Source organism: Sus scrofa, chromosome 2, assembly GCF_054392235.1.
Source record: "Sus scrofa isolate SSC_HxYL_T2T_F1_AM1 chromosome 2, Sscrofa_HxYL_maternal_Yorkshire_Landrace_v2.0, whole genome shotgun sequence".
Lineage (NCBI taxonomy): Eukaryota > Metazoa > Chordata > Mammalia > Artiodactyla > Suidae > Sus > Sus scrofa.
This window is the reverse complement of record NC_139384.1, coordinates 44,672,599-44,690,940: the sequence shown is the minus strand read 5'-3', so window position 1 is coordinate 44,690,940 and position 18,342 is coordinate 44,672,599. Positions and strand designations below refer to the sequence as shown.

At 54.4% G+C, this 18,342-nt stretch overlaps 1 protein-coding gene across 5 annotated transcripts in view; it reads left to right on the top strand.

Moving 5' to 3' along the window:
- The window catches only part of OTOG (otogelin), a 93,419-nt gene that overhangs the window by 42,086 nt on the left and 32,991 nt on the right, over positions 1 to 18,342 (top strand). For all 5 annotated transcript variants that reach the window (XM_085011823.1, XM_085011824.1, XM_085011826.1 and 2 more), the window contains exons 29-36: positions 336 to 452; positions 1,133 to 1,289; positions 4,295 to 4,321; positions 6,752 to 6,919; positions 12,246 to 12,524; positions 14,690 to 14,807; positions 15,555 to 15,634; positions 16,147 to 17,939. In XM_085011823.1, the coding sequence (XP_084867949.1) occupies positions 336 to 452; positions 1,133 to 1,289; positions 4,295 to 4,321; positions 6,752 to 6,919; positions 12,246 to 12,524; positions 14,690 to 14,807; positions 15,555 to 15,634; positions 16,147 to 17,939 (2,739 nt within the window). The remainder of the gene's footprint in view (positions 1 to 335; positions 453 to 1,132; positions 1,290 to 4,294; positions 4,322 to 6,751; positions 6,920 to 12,245; positions 12,525 to 14,689; positions 14,808 to 15,554; positions 15,635 to 16,146; positions 17,940 to 18,342) is intronic.

Genomic DNA, 18,342 nt, shown 5'->3' with positions numbered 1-18,342 from the left:
GGACAACCCTCAGCTCCTAGAGACCACCCACCCTCCTGCCACGCGCCATTCGCAACCAACAAGGGAGGGACTCCAGCCGATGGGCGCTGCAGTCTTACATAACATGATGACACAATCACACACACATAAGCACATCCACTCATCGCCTTTGCCATCTTTTGTCAGCTTGTCAGCATGGTCGCTCCCACTGTCAAGGGCAGGGGATTATATAAGGACAGAAACACCATATGAGGATCGGGGTGTGGGGGGGGCTCTAAGAGTCTGCCCACCACACCAGGCATCAGGCATTTGGGAGGCGGGTGGGGAGATCAACCGAGCTTTCTCTGCCCCCTCAGTGCCCAGACACCCTCGACCCCCGAGACACGTGTGTCCTGAATCCTCTCCGAGAACCCTTTGCCAAAAAGGAGTGCAGCATCCTGCTCAGCGAGGTGTTTGAGACCTGCCACCCTGTGGTGAGTGGATCCCAAGCTCCTGAGTCCCCTCCCCACCTCCCTGGGATCCCTTCTGTCCTCAGATCCCTCCTCCCTGCATGCCTTAGAGTGACAGCTCAGGCCTAGAGGGGAGGGTCCCCTCTGCCATTTCGCTGCCTTTGGCCTGCTCTGATGAGTCTGTCCTGTCTCCCCTGATGTCCCAGGACAGACAGACAGACAGAGCTTCTGGGACCCTTTCAACTCTGTCTTGCTCTGGCTCTTCCTCCTGATAAGGTTTTGGATGGCGGACACGGGCCCCTCTGTGGAGACAGAGGAGAGCTGGTGCTTAGCCCTGCAAGGTCCCCTCTGGAGCCTTGAAGTCTGTTGTCAAATGGGCCTTGGCCATCCCTGGCCCTGGCTGGGGGTTCACACCCCATGTCTGTTTCTCAGGCACACCCTAAGCCCCTGAACCCAGTAGCCTAGGCCGTGGCAAGGAGCGAGCTTAGTTCTCAAACGTGGGGTCTGCCTGAGCCCAAAGCTAACGTTTCCCCCTGAGCTGGTTGCCTCTCTGCCCTCAGCCCACACAGGTGGCTCACCCCCTCCTGTGGCCCCTTCACATTTACACTTTCTCTGAGGCTGCGTAGCATCATCTGAGGAGATGTAGGGCTAATATTCAGGATCCATCATCTGACCTCTGACTTCTGACTTCTGACCTCCTCCAGGTTGATGTCACTTGGTTTTACTCAAACTGCCTGACAGACACATGTGGGTGCAGCCGGGGCGGTGACTGTGAGTGCTTCTGTGCCAGCGTGTCCGCCTACGCCCACCAGTGCTGCCAGCACGGGGTGGCCGTCGACTGGAGGACCCCGCGCCTCTGCCGTGAGTGTCCAAACTGATCATCTGAAGGGGAGAGTGGGGTCGCCTCTGTGTGCAGGCCTGTGGGGACCCATCACTCTGGCCAGCATTTATTTTTTTTTAATTTTAATTTTAATTTTTTGGTCTTTTTGCTATTTCTCGGGCCACTCCCGTGGTATATGGAGGTTCCCAGGCTAGGGGTCCAATCGGAGCTGTAGCCACCAGCCTACGCCAGAGCCACAGCAACGCAGGATCCAAGCCGCGTCTGCAACCTACACCACAGCTCACGGCAACGCCGGATCGTTAACCCGCTGAGCAATGGCAGGGACCAAACCCGCAACCTCATGGTTCCCAGTCGGATTCGTTAACCACTGAGCCATGACGGGAACTCCCTGGCCAGCATTTATTGAGTACTTACTATGTGTCAGGCTCCAGCTGGCTTGTGTGTATCATTGAATTCTTTTTTTTTTTTTGCTTTTTAGGGTTGCACCAGAGGCATATGGATGTTCCCAGGCTAAAGGTCTAGTTGGAGCTATAGCTGACATTCTACACCATAGCCACAGCCACAGCAATGCCAGATCCGAGCCATGTCTGTGACCTACACCACAGCTCACAGCAATGCTGGATCCTTAACCCACTGAGCGAGGCCAGGGATTGAATGCTCGTCCTCATGGATCCTAGTTGGGTTCGTTACCGCTGAGCCACAATGGGAACTCCCATCATTCATTGAATTCTTAAATAATCCTATGAAATAAGACTGTCTATTTCTGTTTTACAGCCAAAGAAATGGGTTAAAGAGAGACGGAGAGATTAAATAACATGCTCACGGTCACACAGGTTGATAGCAGAACCAGATGGTCTGGCTGCAAACTCAAGCTCTTAACCACTTTATCAGAGGAGCCAGGAGCCCTGGGTTCCAGACCCAGCGCTGCCATTTGCAAGCTGTATGACCTCAGACGAGTCCTCCAAACTCTCTGTGGCTCAATTTTCTCATCTGAAGAATGGGACTAGACCTGTCCCACCAGGTTTATTGGGAGGGTCAAACAAGATAGTGACTATGGAGGCCCTTTGTCAGCGGAGACACAGGGGCCCCATCAGAGGCAACACAAGATAGCAGGGTTTTTTTTAAGAGCAGTGGTGGTCTGCAAATGCTCTTGGTTGCACACTTCTATCAGGTAAAAACATTTTGAGCACACGTGCATATATACACTGTTAATAGTGTAAATGTATATCATGAAATGGATACAAAGATTTAAAAGATGAAATAAAATATGCAGACATTTAAATGATTGATTAATTATTTATTATGTGTTCCTGCACACCAAAGCTCTTCCTGGCACAAGATGCCTCCCTCTGAGGTGCAGTGGTTATTATATAGGTGCTGGGGCCGGACCATCTGGGTTCAGACTCAAGTCCACCAAGCAGAGTGATCTGGGGCACCTGCTTTGCACTCTGAATTGTAATTGAGGGTTAAGAGAACTGTACCTTCCTTGCAGTGGGTGGTGAGGTTTATTTTTTTTAATCTTTTTTTTTTTTTTTTTTTTTTTGTCTTTTTAGAGCCACTTTTTTTGGCATATGGAGGTTCCCAGCCTAGGGGTTGAATGGGAGCTACAGCTGCCAGCCTACACCACAGTCACAGCAACATGGGATCTGAGCCACGTCTGTGACCTACACCACAGCTCATGGCAACGCCGTATCCCTGACCCACTGAGCGAGGCCAGGGACTGAACCTGTATCCTCACGGATACTAGTCTGATCAATTTCCACTGTGCCACAGTGGGAACTCCTGATCTTTATTTTAAAATGTTGCTATTTTGTCCATCATGGATATTTTGCATGAATTTTGAAATTTAAAAAATTGTGTTAAAATATTACATATCCTGATTACTGAGATTTTTGATATCTCCTTAAATTTTGCACCTGAGATGAGCACTTGGTTTACTCTAGTCCAGGCCTCTGTCTGTGTGGCAGATACTAGTGGTGGTCCCCATCCTGCAGAGGAGGGCACTACATTTCAGAGAGGTTAAGTAACTTGTCCCAGTATGCACAGCTGACTGTATGAGAGAGATGGGATTTGAACCCAGGTCTGTGGGACTCTTGAGAGCTGGCTCTTGACAGCTTTTCTGGGTGACCTCCCATGGACCTGGTACACACTTGAAATGAGGGCCTTGAGATCTTCTTAGTTTTGAGTTCAATCTTCTGAGTCTTCAGGTGAGGAGAAGTACATACTTTCCCAGAACCACATGGTGGGTCAATCTACTGATTCCTGGTACTCTTTTCCAGAGGGCAATGCCAAATGCAAAGAAGAGTATTGATCATGGGACTTCGGGGTGTGAGGTGGTGTTAGTTGCTTTCTTTAGACCATGCCTGAGAGTGAAGGAGACTCCTCCTCAGTATTTATCCCAGATATACTAGGCCACTTGGCTCTTCATGGTCTTGCTCCTGGCTTTAGTGACCCCTGCATGGACCCTAGCTTCCCCCCATGAACTAAGGAATCCTCGGCTGAGATGCCAGGGGAACAATCTGCAGTGCTGCAGTAGGCCACTAGAGGGCGTGTGGAGCACACATTTGGAGGAGCTTGCCAGTGCCTGATGGAAACTGTACCCAGGCGCCTGAAAAAGGCTTGGATCCTGGAGGCCTCTGGCCCCTTCCTCCCAAGGCCCTTGAAAGACTTACGTCTGACTTCTGTCTTGTGCTTGCATTCCTGTAGGACCTTCCATGACATTTCTGATTGGAGCTACCACCCCTTGGTTCAATTTTTGCCCTTTGGGGTCACACAAAATACATCCTTCTGACAAGCATTCATTCGTATTCATTCATTGGATACATGCTAAATGCCTATTCTGGGCTAGGCTCTGTGCTGGGGGCACAGAGAGGACATCTGGATCCAAAGACCACTTAGAATCTCAGAGTTTGGGAGGCAGGCCAAGTCCAGCCCTTGGGAAGGAGGGAGAGCTGGGATACTAGGGACCTTGGCCCTGTCCATCTGTTCCAGGCTTCTCAAGATGTCTCTGTTCTCTCTCTTTCAGCATATGACTGTGAATTCTTTAACAAAGGTAAGCTCATCTTCCCCCACGTGGCCCCTTGGGAGCTGGGGCACTGCCAGTCCTGCCCTGGTGCCTCACTAGCATCAGCCATCCTGAGGCCCTGCAGGAAGATACCATTATCGAGAGACAGCCCTGACAGTGCAGGGCCCAGGGCTGTTCCGGGACTACTCTCTGCAGCTCCTGCAGCCTCTGTCCAGAGCCCAGGCCAGGCTATCTTCCTGGGAATGAGCTCATGCAGGACAGCTTCACCAGGACCTGAAAATCCCACTTGCATCTGTGCTGCCCCCTCGCCTTATAATCTAGCTCATCAGATGGAACATTTTCTTGGGTCTCTGAAGCTTTGAGTTGGCAGAGGCAAATGCCACCTGCTCTTCCTGAGGATGGCTAGGCCAAAACTTATGGCCCAGCATAGCCTGTTATATTCATCTTCAAGTTTAGCCAGGGTCACAGGGTAGCAGGATATGCTCCAACTTCTGCATTAAGCACATCATGACCAAAGACCTCAGGGAGGTTAATGTCCAGCATTAGAACCAATTAGTCCATCTCGTCACTAGGCTTATGGGGAGCAGAGAGGGGAGGGCTGCCCAGGAGTAGTTTCCAGCACTGATCTTTGTGCAATGAGGCCAGGTTGGCAGAATTAGGTGCTTAAGTCCTTGGTGCCATTCGCCTTTGACTTCTAGAGTCCTTTGTGCCCCTACTTCCAGATACCATCCTGCCAGGAGCAGGCCTATATGGGTCTGGACCCAAGGCTTTGTCCTCAGTTACCTGCATTATCAGATTTTGGTTTGAAAAACATCCTCCCCATGAGAGTAGATTGGGTGAAATTATGGAGGACTGACTAGAAAGGCAAGGATACCAGTTAGGGGGTCCATAAGAATGAGGGCTGACATGATAATTCATAGTGACTGCAGTCTCACCAAAATGTTAGCCCCCTTAAGGGCTCCTGATGGCTCTAACCTTTAACCCCTAAAGGCATGAATCTGTCTCAGGAGGATGCAGTCCCTCACAGGCGGGGTCTGTCTGACACCAGACACGACATTTCAGCAAGACGGCTCTGAGCAGAGTTTGCTCCCTTCTGTGGCATTTTGAGTGGCAGTAACTGGCAAAGGACAAGCTGTTTCTAGCATCCTCCACCCACCCACCCGTCCTGTTCTTACTCTGCTCTTCTACCAGCATTTTCTCTGGTCTCTTGCTGGGCGCTGGGGATTCAGTAGTTAAGATACCTGTCCCGGTGGAGCACTGGAGCCGGTGCCTGCTGGCTCGCTAGGACTCCCTGTGTGTGTTCTCCCCTCCACATCCAGTTGGAATTTTGAGGTTGACTGCTGGTGGGAGCCTTTACACCATGGAAACCTGCAAACATCACCAAATGGGGTTTCATTTGTTCTTTTTTTTTTTTTTTTTTTGTGAGCTGATTGTTAACCATTTCCCAGCACAGCACTGCCTGGACCCCTGATTGAGACCCTTCTCATAAGAGATGTGCTCAGCATGTGCTGAGCATGGAGGCTGCTGGAGCGCAAGTGGGAGGATGCTTGTGTGTGGGGAGAGGGTGTGGGGAGAGCTTCACGGAGGAGGTGACATTTGAGCTGGGCCCCAGATATTGAGTAGGCGTTCGTTCGCCCCAGGCACAGCAGGGGAGGACTGCGCTGAGTGGGTGGGACAGTGAGAGTGGTGGTGCGCAATGAAGGACACAGCCGCTGGGCTCTTACAAGGAAGAGCAAGAGCAGTTCAGTGTGGCAGGGGCAGGGGTGGGGCGTGAAGGGCCCCTGAATTCTTGCCAGGCCCTTGGATTCTATCCTGAGGGCAAAAGGGGAGCCATGGAGGAGTCGCAGCAGGGAGTGTGGCAAGGAAGGTGACTCGGGTGCTGTGGGGAGGAGGCTCCAAGGGTGGGCATACCAGAGGCAAGCAGGTCGGTTGCAAGGCTGATGTTGTTGTCTAGGAAACCCATGCCCCTGTCCAAACTGTACCAACCACCACAGAACCCGAGAGATACAGAAGTGACGCGTGTTTGAAATAAGTAGCTAAAGCTGAGTCCAAGCCTTCCCAGCCTTTATCCTCCAACCCTTGGGTGGGCAGAGATGAGGCCTGATGTCTTCTGCCAGAGCCCACCCTGAATGGAGCAGTGGCTGGAGTGATAGAGTCTTAGAAAGGGGGACATACCCCTGGAGAGACATCTGGGGGCCCCAGAGGCCCTCCAAGGGTGGCCTCGTTTCGAAGCTTCTTCTGAAATGATTCAGGAGCTCTGCAGAGGGTCAGTTCCCATCAGGGGCTGACAGCCTGTGGCTTCCGTCCGCTCCTCCTCATGGAAACCAAGAGGCCAGGATGAGGGAAGTGACCCAGAGCAGCTCTTTGGCATCCTCTGGCGAGGGCTGGGCACATAGGGATGGGAGGTGGGCAAAGGCCCAGAGAGGCAGGGCTTACCACTGGACCCCCTCTCTCCAGCACTAGGCAAGGGCCCCTACCAGCTGGCCAGCTTGGCAGCTGGTGGTGCCCTGGTGGCCGTGAAGGCAGCAGGCAGTGCCATCGACCTAGTGAGAGCGGAAGATGTAGTGCCGGGAGACATTGTGAACTTCCTGCTGACGGCTGCTCTGTTCAAGGCCAAGGCCCACGGTAAGGTCCCCCCTCTGGACCCCCTGCAGCCCTGGGTGGAGGGAGGTGGATGCTGGAGGAGGGGAGAATGCCGAGGCCCTAACTGGCTATCGTAGCTGGAGAAACAGGTGCCCCTTTCCCAGTGGAGACAGGGTTCCTGGTGAGCCTCTTAGCTTCTTTGAAGAGACACCTTCCATCCTCTTGAAAAGACCACGGAGGCCAAGGTCCAGATGTACCTTTGTACTTTGCTTCACACAATGGCTGTGCTCTAGAAAAGCTAGGTGACAACACCTCCCCCTTCCCTCCCTCCCCGGGCCTCTTCTTCTTAGTCTCCCTCTTCTTCCTCGCCTTGCCTTCTCCTCTCCATTTTTAAGACTGGATAGACTTTTTTTTTTTAATTTTATAATGATTTTTATTTTTTCCATCATAGCTGGTTTACAGTGTTCTGTCACTTTTCCACTGTTCAGCAAGGTGACCCAGGCACACATACATGTATACATGCTTTTTCTCACATGATCACGCTCCATCACAAGTGACTAGATATTGTTCCCAGTGCTACACAGCAGGATCTCATTGCTTAACCATTCCAAAGGCAATCGTTTGCATCTATTAACCCCAAATTCCCAGGCCATCCCACTCCCTCCCTCTCCCCCTTGGCAACCATAAGTCTGTTCTCTATGTCCATGATTTTCTTTTCTGTGGAAAGGTTCATTGGTGCCATATATTAAGATTGGATAGACTTTAAATGCCAAAGGGGAGGTGTTCCCTGAAGCCTCAGCAGGTTGAGGATCCAGCGTTTTCACAGCTGTGGCTCGGGTTTGATCCCTGGCCTGGGAACTTCTGCATGCCACACGTGGAGCCAAAAAAAAAAAAAAAAAAAAAGACTGATCTGTTGACTTTGGTGGGACCTTCTGTGGGAGGAGCAGGCTCTTGATGTGCTCAGGTTACCACCCTGAGCTCTGGGCTGGTGGCTTGCGCAGATGGAGGTGTGCCTGGGACCGCCAGCCTCCTGAGTCTCAGACAGCCAGCAGACCCGAAGGGCTTAGCTGTAGTGGATGCCCTCTTCTCTTCTGAGGTCATCAGTGCCTGAAGGGTGGCAGGACCTTGCTCGGGTGGTGAATGACCCCAGGTGGTGTTTATGTTCGGCCCTGGGTCAGCCAAGGCCTCAGTTCAGCAGTGCTAGGGAGCCTTCTCCATGTGCGCGTGTCCCAGTGTCTGGTCACTATGATCAGGGTTCCTTCACCCGGATCCTGCTGGCCCCGTGTAATCAGTACCCACCTAATCACACACGATGGTCCCTGCAGCCAATCTCAGCATGAGATAGAGTCTTGAACTAAGACACATCTCAGAGAGTTGATTTCACTTTAAGAATTTAAGTTCTGGAGTTCTTGTCATGGTGCAGTGGTTAACAAATCCGACTAGGAACCATGAGGTTGCGGGTTCGATCCCTGCCCTTGCTCAGTGGGTTAAGAACCCGGCATTGCTGTGAGCTGTGGTGTGGGTTGCAGACGCGGCTCGGATCCCATGTTGCCGTGGCTCTGGAGTAGGCTGGCGGCTACAGCTCTGATTCAACCCCAGCCTGGGAACCTCCATATGCCGCAGGAGCAGCTCAAGAAAAGGCAAAAAGCCAAAAAAAAAAAAAAAAAATCTAAGTTCTTAGATTCTCAGGGTCTGGGGTTTATCTAGTATGAGGATCGTTCTCTCCCCCGCCCCCAGTCTTTTCCTCCCTCTCTCTCTCCCTCCCTCCCTCTCTCTTTGCCTCCCTCTCACTGAGCCCTGTTCCCTTGCCAGGTGCAGAGCTGGGCACTTGGGAATCAGTGATGTCAGGACACCATCCCTGCCCACCGAGAGCCCACAGTCCCATCCAGGGGACAGATGTGTCAAAAGCAATGATAATGCCCGGGGGAAGGAGGAGCCCCTAACTCAGTCTTGGGGAGTTAGGAGGGGCTTCTGAGAATAAGCCGTGTTCCTCAGGGGGTTGGAAGGAGCATGAAGGGACGTGAAAGCCAAGCTCAGGAGCTGGGTCTTTATCCCGAGGGCAGTAGGGAGCCATGGAAGGCCTTTAAGGAGGGGAGGGACACCTTGGCTCCTGCCAGCCCCGGGTGGTGTTGATGGTAGTATGTGCCAGGGGGCAGTAGGAGGCGCCAGGAGGAATCATGTCACTGTACAAGGAAACCTGGGCATGAGGGACTGGCGACCCAGCCCCAGGAGGGCCAGAAGCACCCCCACTGCCCCCAAGGAGAACACTTCCTCCCTAAACATTCCTGACCCCCAGATCTGTGTGGTCTTGTTTGAAGAAGGAAGGTGTCTTACAACCTTCCAGAGGCCACAGGCCATCTGCTTAGTGGGAATTTTCTGTTCTCCATTCAGTATTTTAGTTCAGTAAGTAGGTTCAGTCAAGAGAGGGGGTATTCCAGTGGTTTTATGGCATGTTAAGAAGAGCCCTGCAGCAGCCTGCCCCTGGAGACTGTCACTGTGGACAGGATGCCCTGGGGCTGTGAAGGCCAGCCTCCATCTCGGTGGGACCTGGGGCTCCTGGGCAGCTGAGAGCAGGGCCCAGTGAGGCCCCAGGCCCCACCCCCCCACCCCATCCTGTGCTCCTTCCCTGTGCTGTGCCCAGAGTACTGGACAGTAGAAGAGAATGCACCTTCCAGGTGAGATCTGGGGGGGCTACATGGAAGAGGTGTCCCTTGAATTCAGCCTTGAAGGATGCAAAAGACTGTGATGGGAAGATGTGGAGAGCGGAAAATGTCACAGGGAGGAGGCTTCAGAAGTTGTTCAGGCCTGAGCTGATTGCTCTGGGGGTCTTTATATATATATATATATATATATAGAGAGAGAGAGAGAGAGAGAGAGTTGGTTTATGTTGTCCTGTCAATTTCTGCTGTACAGCAAAGTGACGCAGTCATACATATCTGTATACGTTCTTTTTCTCACATTATCCTCTGTCATGTTCCATCGTGACTAGATACAGCTCCCTGCGCTATACAGCAGGATCTCATTGCTTATATTCTTGGGGTCTTGATGTCCTAGAGGATGTACAAGCCACAACCTGGCACATCTCCCTGGAGTATGAATGGGGTGGAAGTTGTTAATTTATCAATAACAATCTCTCACTCTTCTGTAGCACCTACCATACGCCCGGCACTATTCTAAGTGCTTCCTATATAATGGCTCATTTAATCCTCACAACAGCCTTAGGAGGTAGGTGCTGTTATTTCCCCAGTTTACAGATGTGAGACCTGAGGCCCAGAGAGGTTAGACAGCTTACCCAAGGGCACATCACTTGCTAGTGACAGCAGCCAGCCATTTTGGCTCCAGCCCTTTAAACCACTGTTCCAGGCTGTATCTTGAACAAAGAGATTAAAACAGAAATAAAACTCTAGAGAATGGAAGGTGAAAAATCACTTGAGTGTTTAAGGTAAAACACAAGGCTTTATACAGACTGTCTTCTGTATTTGCAGTTCCACATCTGCGAACCCACCACAGGTGGAATTTCAGATGTGAAACCCATGGATGTGAATCCCTATTTTATGTAAAGGAGTTGAGCATCTGTGGGTCCTGGTGTCCACACGGGGTCCCAAGGGACGACTGTACCTCAAGGTCTGTCTCTCAGCCTCTCCCCTGTTAGGACTTTCGGACAAATGACTGAGAACCTCGATCTGGATCCACCTCAGTCTTTACAAAGGAGGAAGCTGAGACTCAGAGAGGGGAAGTGACTTCCCTGAGGTCACACAGCAAGGCACTCGGTGCTGTACTCCTCTGGCTGCCCCATGCTCCTGGATCCCATCCCTGGGGCTGACTTGCCATAGTTAAGAGCCTGGACTCCAGTCCTGCCTCCCTCGTCCCCCATCGGTGTGACTCTAGGCCTCACTCCCCTCATCTGTAAAGTGGGGCCAACAGTGTCATCACCGTCTAACTTCTTATAGACTTTGCTTGTTCATTATATTTACTGTCCCCACCCCCGCCACTTGAATGTAAGCTCCTCAAGGACAGGGTTTTTGTCCTTTTGTTCCCTATTGTGTCCCCAGTGCCAAGAACAATGCCTGGCACATGGTGGGCCCTCAGTAATATTAGCTGCTGAATGAATGAGTCCACCACCTCACAGGCCTCTCTTAGGATTTAATAAAACCAGCAGGTAGAGGGCTCGTTTGGCATTGTCCTGGCACAGAATAAGTTCTTGAACAAGAGCAGTTGTTGTTCAGAGTTCCCGTCGTGGTGCAGCAGAAACGAATCCAACTAGGAACCATGAGGTTGCAGGTTCGATCCCTGACCTTGTTCAGTGGGTTAAGGATCCCACGTTGCTGTGGCTGTGGTGGAGGCCGGCAGCTATAGTTCTGATTGGACCCCTAGCCTGGGAACCTCCATATGCTGTGGGTATGGCCCACACACAGACAAACAAACAAACAGTTGTTCACATTAATAATGAATTCTTCCCCTTGTTACCTTATAGATTCTCACAGCTGCCCGGGGAGGTCTACGCAGTTCCTCCTGGGGCCCTGGGGGAGGGGAGGCGCCCACCAGACCCTGTGCTGGGTTTTCACACACTGTCCTTCCCTCACAGCCTAGAGGCATTCATTCCCTTGCCCACAACACAGCCAGCATGCTGGGCAGGGACTGCACCACACCTGCCCGTGGATTCAGGAACTGACCCTGCAGGGCCTGTGGGTTGGGAGGTGTGGGGGGGATCCACCCAGCAGAGAACTCCACTCTCTAGAAATAAGCCGTGGTGGAGCCGAGAGGGAGGACAGTGGAACCCAGCCCTGGGCCTCCGGGCAAGCCCCTTCCCATCTCAGGGGCACTTTTCCCTTCCCTGGGTTGGGCTCAGTGTCCCTGGTCCACCAGCTCTGACCCTCTGGGATCCCGTGAGGAGCGGGACCAAGAAAACTGAAACCTGGCAAATCAGCAAACCCGAGCCTGTTGTAGTCTGTCCCATCGACGGTAACTCTACCTGGACGGCCGGTTCCATCTGTCCTCCTCACTGCTGTATCCCAAGAATAGCGCCTGTACATGGAGGGGCTGCAGAGAAGTTTGCAGGAAAGAGGGAGGACAGAGGGAAAGCGGAGAGAAGGAAAGAGAAAGGAAGACAGGAGGAGAGGGAGGAGGAAGGAGGGGACAATCCGGTCACCTCCCCAAGGCTGGGCAGTTGGGGCTTTAGCCTCCACCTTCCTTCCCTCTGGGTGGAGGCAGGGTGTGCTGAGGGGGTCCAGCGGGCAGAGGGGGGTGGGCTGAGGAGAGGCGGGGCAGGCTCCGAGATGTCACTGAGATGGCAGAAAGCACCTGGGTATCTGGCACCTCCCTGCATCTGGACCCCTCTCTGCTGACCTGACCCCCTGGCTCTTTGCAGACCCAGATGTGGTGTCTTTGGAGGCAGCGGACAGACCCAACTTCTTCCTCCACGCCACGGCCAACGGGTCTGTGCAGCTGGCTAAGTGGCAGGCCAGCGATGCCTTCCACCACCAGGCCTCCTTTGCGCTGCACCGGGGGACGTGGCGGGCGGGCCTGGTGGCCCTGGAGTCCCTGGCGGAGCCCGGGGCCTTCCTTTATGTGTCAGGCCCGGTGCTGGCCCTGCGGCTGTACAAGCGCACGGAGGCCTTCCGCCGGGGCACGCTCTTCCGCCTTCTGGGTAGGTGTCTCCCCTGCCTCACCCCAGCCTCCTCGGCCCCTCACAACTCTCCCCCACTCCTCACCCTCACGTCACCCTTCCGATTGCCCCCAAGAGACAGGATCCCTCATTTGCCTGGCACAGGAAGGTCATATGGGTGCCCCCTCCAAGATGGCAGGTGGTCTGGCCTCTGTGTTGGTGGCCTAAGGAGCCTTGGGCAGTGTGGCTTGGGGCCCAGCCAGCTTCCTGGGTCCTGCCTACTCCCACAGGCCATTTACACGGTCTAAAAATAGGACGGCCTTTGTAGAAGCGAGGAGAAAAGCGATCATCGTGGCCACAGCCTGCGTAGCCCGCTGGCTCAGGTTTCTTGCTGATGGGGGCACATGCCTGCCCTGCGAGTCAAGGACCGCTCCCTGGGGCACAGGCTGAGGAGCCGAAGCCCCCTTGTTCCCCATGGGAGGCCTAGGAGCCTGGGCGGTGATGGGGCAGCTTCGTGCCCTTACCAGCCAAGACCAGCAGGTTCTAGGGCTTTGCCAGCTCCCTGGCAGGTGGGTCTGCCCTAGAAGTCGTTGTTCTCTGCCTAAACCCGGCAGACAGCGATCACGGTTTCCTTACTACTCCAGATTGGCCTGTCTGTCTGCACATGCACATGTATGTGAGGACACCCGTGCTGTATGGGTGGCTCCATTTACATGCACACATGTGCAAACGTGTCCCCTGCCAGCCTGTCATTTGTCATCCCTCCCACCCCCAGCCCAGGGCTGGGCCAGCTCATTTTTACATTCAGTGGTTGTCCCACAAGTCCCTCAGTGAACCCCACCCAGCACAGATTCATCGCTGGCTCTGATGGCCAGAGTTGTGTCCCTTGTTGGGGGTACCAGGGTAGAGTGGAATGAGCACAGGTTTTGAAGCCAGACAGCCCTGTTCTTGAATCCTGACCCTGGTCCTTGGTACTTGGAGGAGCCCCGTCCCCCACCCCCACCCACCCTTCCGTTTCTTCACCTGAACAACGGGGATATTTGCCTGGGAATGTTGTTTTGAGAATTGACTATATCTCTCAGGCTTTGCTCTGGACCTGGCTTATAGTAGGTCCTCCCCCGATGTTCCTAGTTCTGGTCTCAAGGAAAAGTATATTTCAGAGTTCCCGTCGTGGCTCAGCAGAAATGAATCTGACTAGTATCCATGAGGATGCAGGTTCGATCCCTGGCCTTGCTCAGTGGGTTAAGTATCCAGCATTGCTGTGGCTGTGGTGTAGGTTGACTGATACAGCTCCTATTTGACCTCTAGCCTGGGAACCTCCATATGCCATGAGTTCAGCCCTAAAAAGATAAAAAAAAAAGAAGAAGAAGAAGAAAAGAAAAGAAAAAATTAGACTTCTTCATACTCAGCAGTAGTGTGGGGCCTGGGGAGCCAGGATGGGACTGCCTGGGTAGGGCTGCTCCCCCCAGCAGGAGCCTGCCCACACCTCCCAGCTCAGGCCATGGTTTCAGAGACTGGTTACTTGTGCCAGCATGGTCTGGAGTCTTGTCTGCCTTGAAGCCCACAGTAGTCTCCAGACTTTCCCTTAAGATCCTTCATTTGTCAAGGTACTGGCCACAAGGCCTTTTTTGAGGAACTCTCCTCTGGGAAAGTTTAATATACCCAGCCACTTCTGTAAATACCTGTGAAATGTTCAGTGTAGTGCTTGATCTTAAGAGTTGGCTGTTATTGTTATTATCAGAGGGCGAGCCTGGCCACTATGCTCCCAGAGGAACAGGGCCACTGGACAGCCTTATGGAAAGATCAGGGTCCCAGCCTTTTCTTTGGCCACCTCTTGAAGCCCGACTCCAACTGCCCACTCCATAGTCCTTCCCCCATCCTGGTCCTCAGCCTCTACACCAAGTTCCCAGCGTCCCATCCCAAGGATCCCCAGACCCCAACCTCAACTTTCAGGAATACGGTTTCCCCTTAAGTTGGCTTTTCTTTTCTCTTCTCTTCTTTTCTTTTCCTTTCTTTTCTTTTTTCTTCCCTTTCCTTTCCTCTTATTTTATTGTATTATTTGTCTTCACTCTTCCTGCATGAGTCTATTTATCTTTTCATGGAGCCAGGCGGGCATGGGCTGAGTTGGGATGAGCTCTCTGCTCTGATCAGGAGCTGGTGCCCAGTCTCACTCAGTCTCAAGACCCTGGGTTGGGTCACCTTTCCAGATGCCAAGCCCTCGGGGGCTGCCTACCCCCCCTGCGAGTGGCACTATGATGCCTGTGCCAGCCCCTGCTTCCGAACCTGCCGGGACCCATGGGCAGCCAGCTGCCAGGATGTTCCCAGGTGAGGTGGCATGGAGTCACGGTGTGGGACATCAGTGTGTTTGAGCATACACCTGTGTGAACGGGTTTGGACATAGTCTGGGTTTTGACATGAGCAGGTACTGAGGTGTGTGTGCATTCGCATGTACTTGTGTGCGCATGTTTCATGTACTGTGTACGGGGATGCGTGTGAACCCGGATGAACCTCCCTGCTATGTGAATATCAGTTTGCGCGCATGTGCATAGAGCTGAGCCCTGTGTGTGTTCATGTGGGTGTACAAGGGTGGCTGTGGGTGCACAGCTGTTCACAGCTGTGTGAATGTACATCTGTGTGAGCTGCATGTATTTGGGTGTTGGTGCAGCTGGGTGTGTGCACGTGAGGGTGTGAATACTGATGTTTCGACAGGCTGTGGGGATGTGTGTGTATCTGTGAGGATGTTTTTGAGCCCTGCAGGCGTGGAGGAGGAACATGAGAATGTGCCTAAATGGAGACACATGTGCGCATGTGCAAGCATGTGCACGCGGGTGCTCATAGCCAGACCTCACCCATGTCTCCCTCTTGGTCTGAGCGGCAGGAGTGAGCCACATGCATGTTTGCGTATGTGTGCTCCTGTGCACCAAGTCTCCATGGAAGTTCTTGTGAGTGTGTGCATGATAAGCACACACTTGTGTGTCGTGAGAAAGTATGAGCCCTGTGCTCCATCCAGGTGACAGGAGGGGGCCCTCCCCATGCCCCAGACCACTCACTGGCACCCTGCTCTGTCCTCAGGATAGAAGGCTGTGTGCCTGCATGCCCCACCCCCAGGGTCCTGGATGAAGTCACGCAGAGATGCGTCTACTTGGAGGACTGTGAGTGGCCTGGACTTCTCAGCCCTCCTCAGATGTCCTGTAAATCCCTCAGGTCTCACTCACCGATCACGCCCACCAGAGCCCCCCAGGTCCCGGGAGAAGCAGGGTCAGCATAGAGGCCTCTGGAAGAACATTATAGATCAGTCAGGGACCTCATCTGGTCCATTCCCTCCCATTTCACGGAGAGAAAAAATGAGGTTCACATGGGGAAGGGACTGGCTTGGGGTTGAGTGTCGAGAATGTGTTCAGTCAGACGTAGACGTGAGGGCTCCTGGCTCTGTGCTCAGGTCTGAGGTATGCGGCCAGGCCCAGACCTGCTGACTTCTCTGAGTCACCCATCACCAAGTGACAGAGGTCTCTGGGTCATCAGGTAGTCTGACTGGCCATCAGAAGCTGCCTATAGCCCTCACCAAGGGTACCAGCTTGGGAGCCCCACATCTCAGCCCTGCCCAGCGTGGACCCCCTGGGAAGCATTTGCCCCATTGTCTGCATCTCTTCTCTTGTCTACGCAGGTGTGGAGCCTGCAGTTTGGGTTCCCACAGAGGCCCTGAGCAATGAGACCCTGCCGTCCAGTCAAGAGCTGCCCACCCCTGGTGACGAGGAGCTGCAGCTTCCCCAAGAAGTTCCTGGGGCCACACCCCACAGGCCAGCATTCACACCAGCTGCCCCTGTCACTACGGCCCTGAACCCACCCACGGCAGCCACCGAGGGGCCAACGCTCCCTCCAGGTCCCACCCAGGCCACTCTCCAGCAGCCACTGGTGGTCACTGCATCAAACCTCCCTGCCCAACCCACAGAGGCCCTGACCACCAAAGGAGTGACCGCCAGCCACCTGGCCACCCCTGGTGCCCCAGAGCCCTCATCCCTCCCCCTTTCGCAGCAGATGCTCACATCTGGCATGTGGCCGGGTGCCATGGAGACAACCAAGGTGACTGTGACCTTTGCAGGGGTGCCCAACATGACAAACTCTACCCCATCGCCTGCTGTACCTCGATTCCCTCTTGTGACCAAAGCTGTGACAGTCCTAGGCCCAGGCTCCTTGCCTGTGACGACAACCACCCACCAGCCCGTCCCAAGCCTGGAGTTGCCTGCAAGTCCCTCCTCCAGGCCTGTGGCTTCCCCTGCAGTGACCTCCAGGCCCCCTACTTCCTCGGGACCCCACGAAGCTTTGCCCACACCTGCGATAACGCAGCGCATGACAGGGACAGGGATCTCCCAGCCTGTACAGGCCCAGAACTTTTCCGGTCCCAGCAGCCCCCCAGCCGAGGCTAGAACAGCCGCAGAACAGATTCCTGTCAGTCCTCTGACGACCAAGAAAGTGGAGACATCCACAGAGAGGGTCCAGCCTGGGCCCAGCCAGCCCATGGGCCCCCCAGCAGCTCCCCTTCCAAGCCCAGTCCCCACTGCCCTGCCCCACCCCACCCAGCATGCCACCACAGCCGCCTGGCCTCCAGCTCTGCCCTTAGGGTCCACAGCTGCCACCAGCCTGTCCACAGCTGCTCACAGGCTGGGGGCCACACCCTTCACATCTCTGGAGTCAACTCAGCCACCCCAGCTTCTCTCTGGCTTGCTTCCTGACACCAGCCTGCCCCTGGCCAAGGTGGGCACATCTGCCCCGGTGGCCACCCCTGGCCCCAAGGGCTCTGCCGTCACCCCTCCACTCCAGCAACAGGCCGCATCTCTCCCTGTTGCTGCGACTCCGCCTGCTCGGACACTCAGCCCAGCGCTGCTTCTCACCCCGGCTGTCATGGCCCAGGCACACAGGCCCAGTCATGTGGTCTCTCAGGCAACAGGCACGGCCCCAGGCCAGCTTCTGGGGGCCACGCTGCCAGCCTCTGGGGTCATGGCTGTGGCTGAGGGGGTGGCCTCCCCAGCATCTGTTGCCCCACAAAAAAGCACCACGGAGAAGATGGCTGTCCTATCCAAGCAGGTGTCCCTGCCCCCCTGGATATATGGCTCTGCCCAGGGGGGCCCCACTGAGCTCACACCTGCTGTGGCCCACACTCTTGCTACCTTGGTGATGGAGGCTGAGGGCCCCTGGGCCAGCACGGTGACACCGATGCCCACCTCCTATTCACTGAGCCGAGTCTCAGCCAGGACGGCCTCTCGAGAGAGCTCACTGGTTCTGCTCCCCCAGCTGCCCGAGGCCCATGGCACCTCGGCAGGACCTCAGCCCCCAGCAGAGCTGGAAGGAGAGGCCACCACCCAGCAGTCTGGGCGCTCGGCCCCAGCCCAGAGCATCTTGGAGGGTTCAGCCGAGGCCCTGGCAGCCACCACTGAAGCCAATACATCTGCCGCCTGCATGGTGAGTGACTTGTCAGCGTTCTGCCCTGTGTGTGGACCTTCCACGCCTTCCTGCTGCTGTGCCACGGACCTTGGACACCATCGTGCCCTCACATTCAAGGCTGGCCACAGCGTCGCCTGCGCCAGTTTTCAGGCTGCCAGATGGTTTAGTAACCATCCTGACCCCTGCCTCAAACTCCTGGAGCCTGGAAAATTCTCCAGGCTCCTCTGAGCCCCTGATGCCATGGAAGATCCCACTTGGGGCCTAGGGGCCAGTGGGATGCCTTGGTGTGACAGCCACGGTGTGACAGCCTGGTGTGCTGGTGTGTGCATTGCATGTTGTGTCTGAGGATTCACGTGGGACTGTGTGCGAACTCGTTTGTGTTTATGGGTATGGGACTCCATGTGAGCACTGTGCGTTTGTA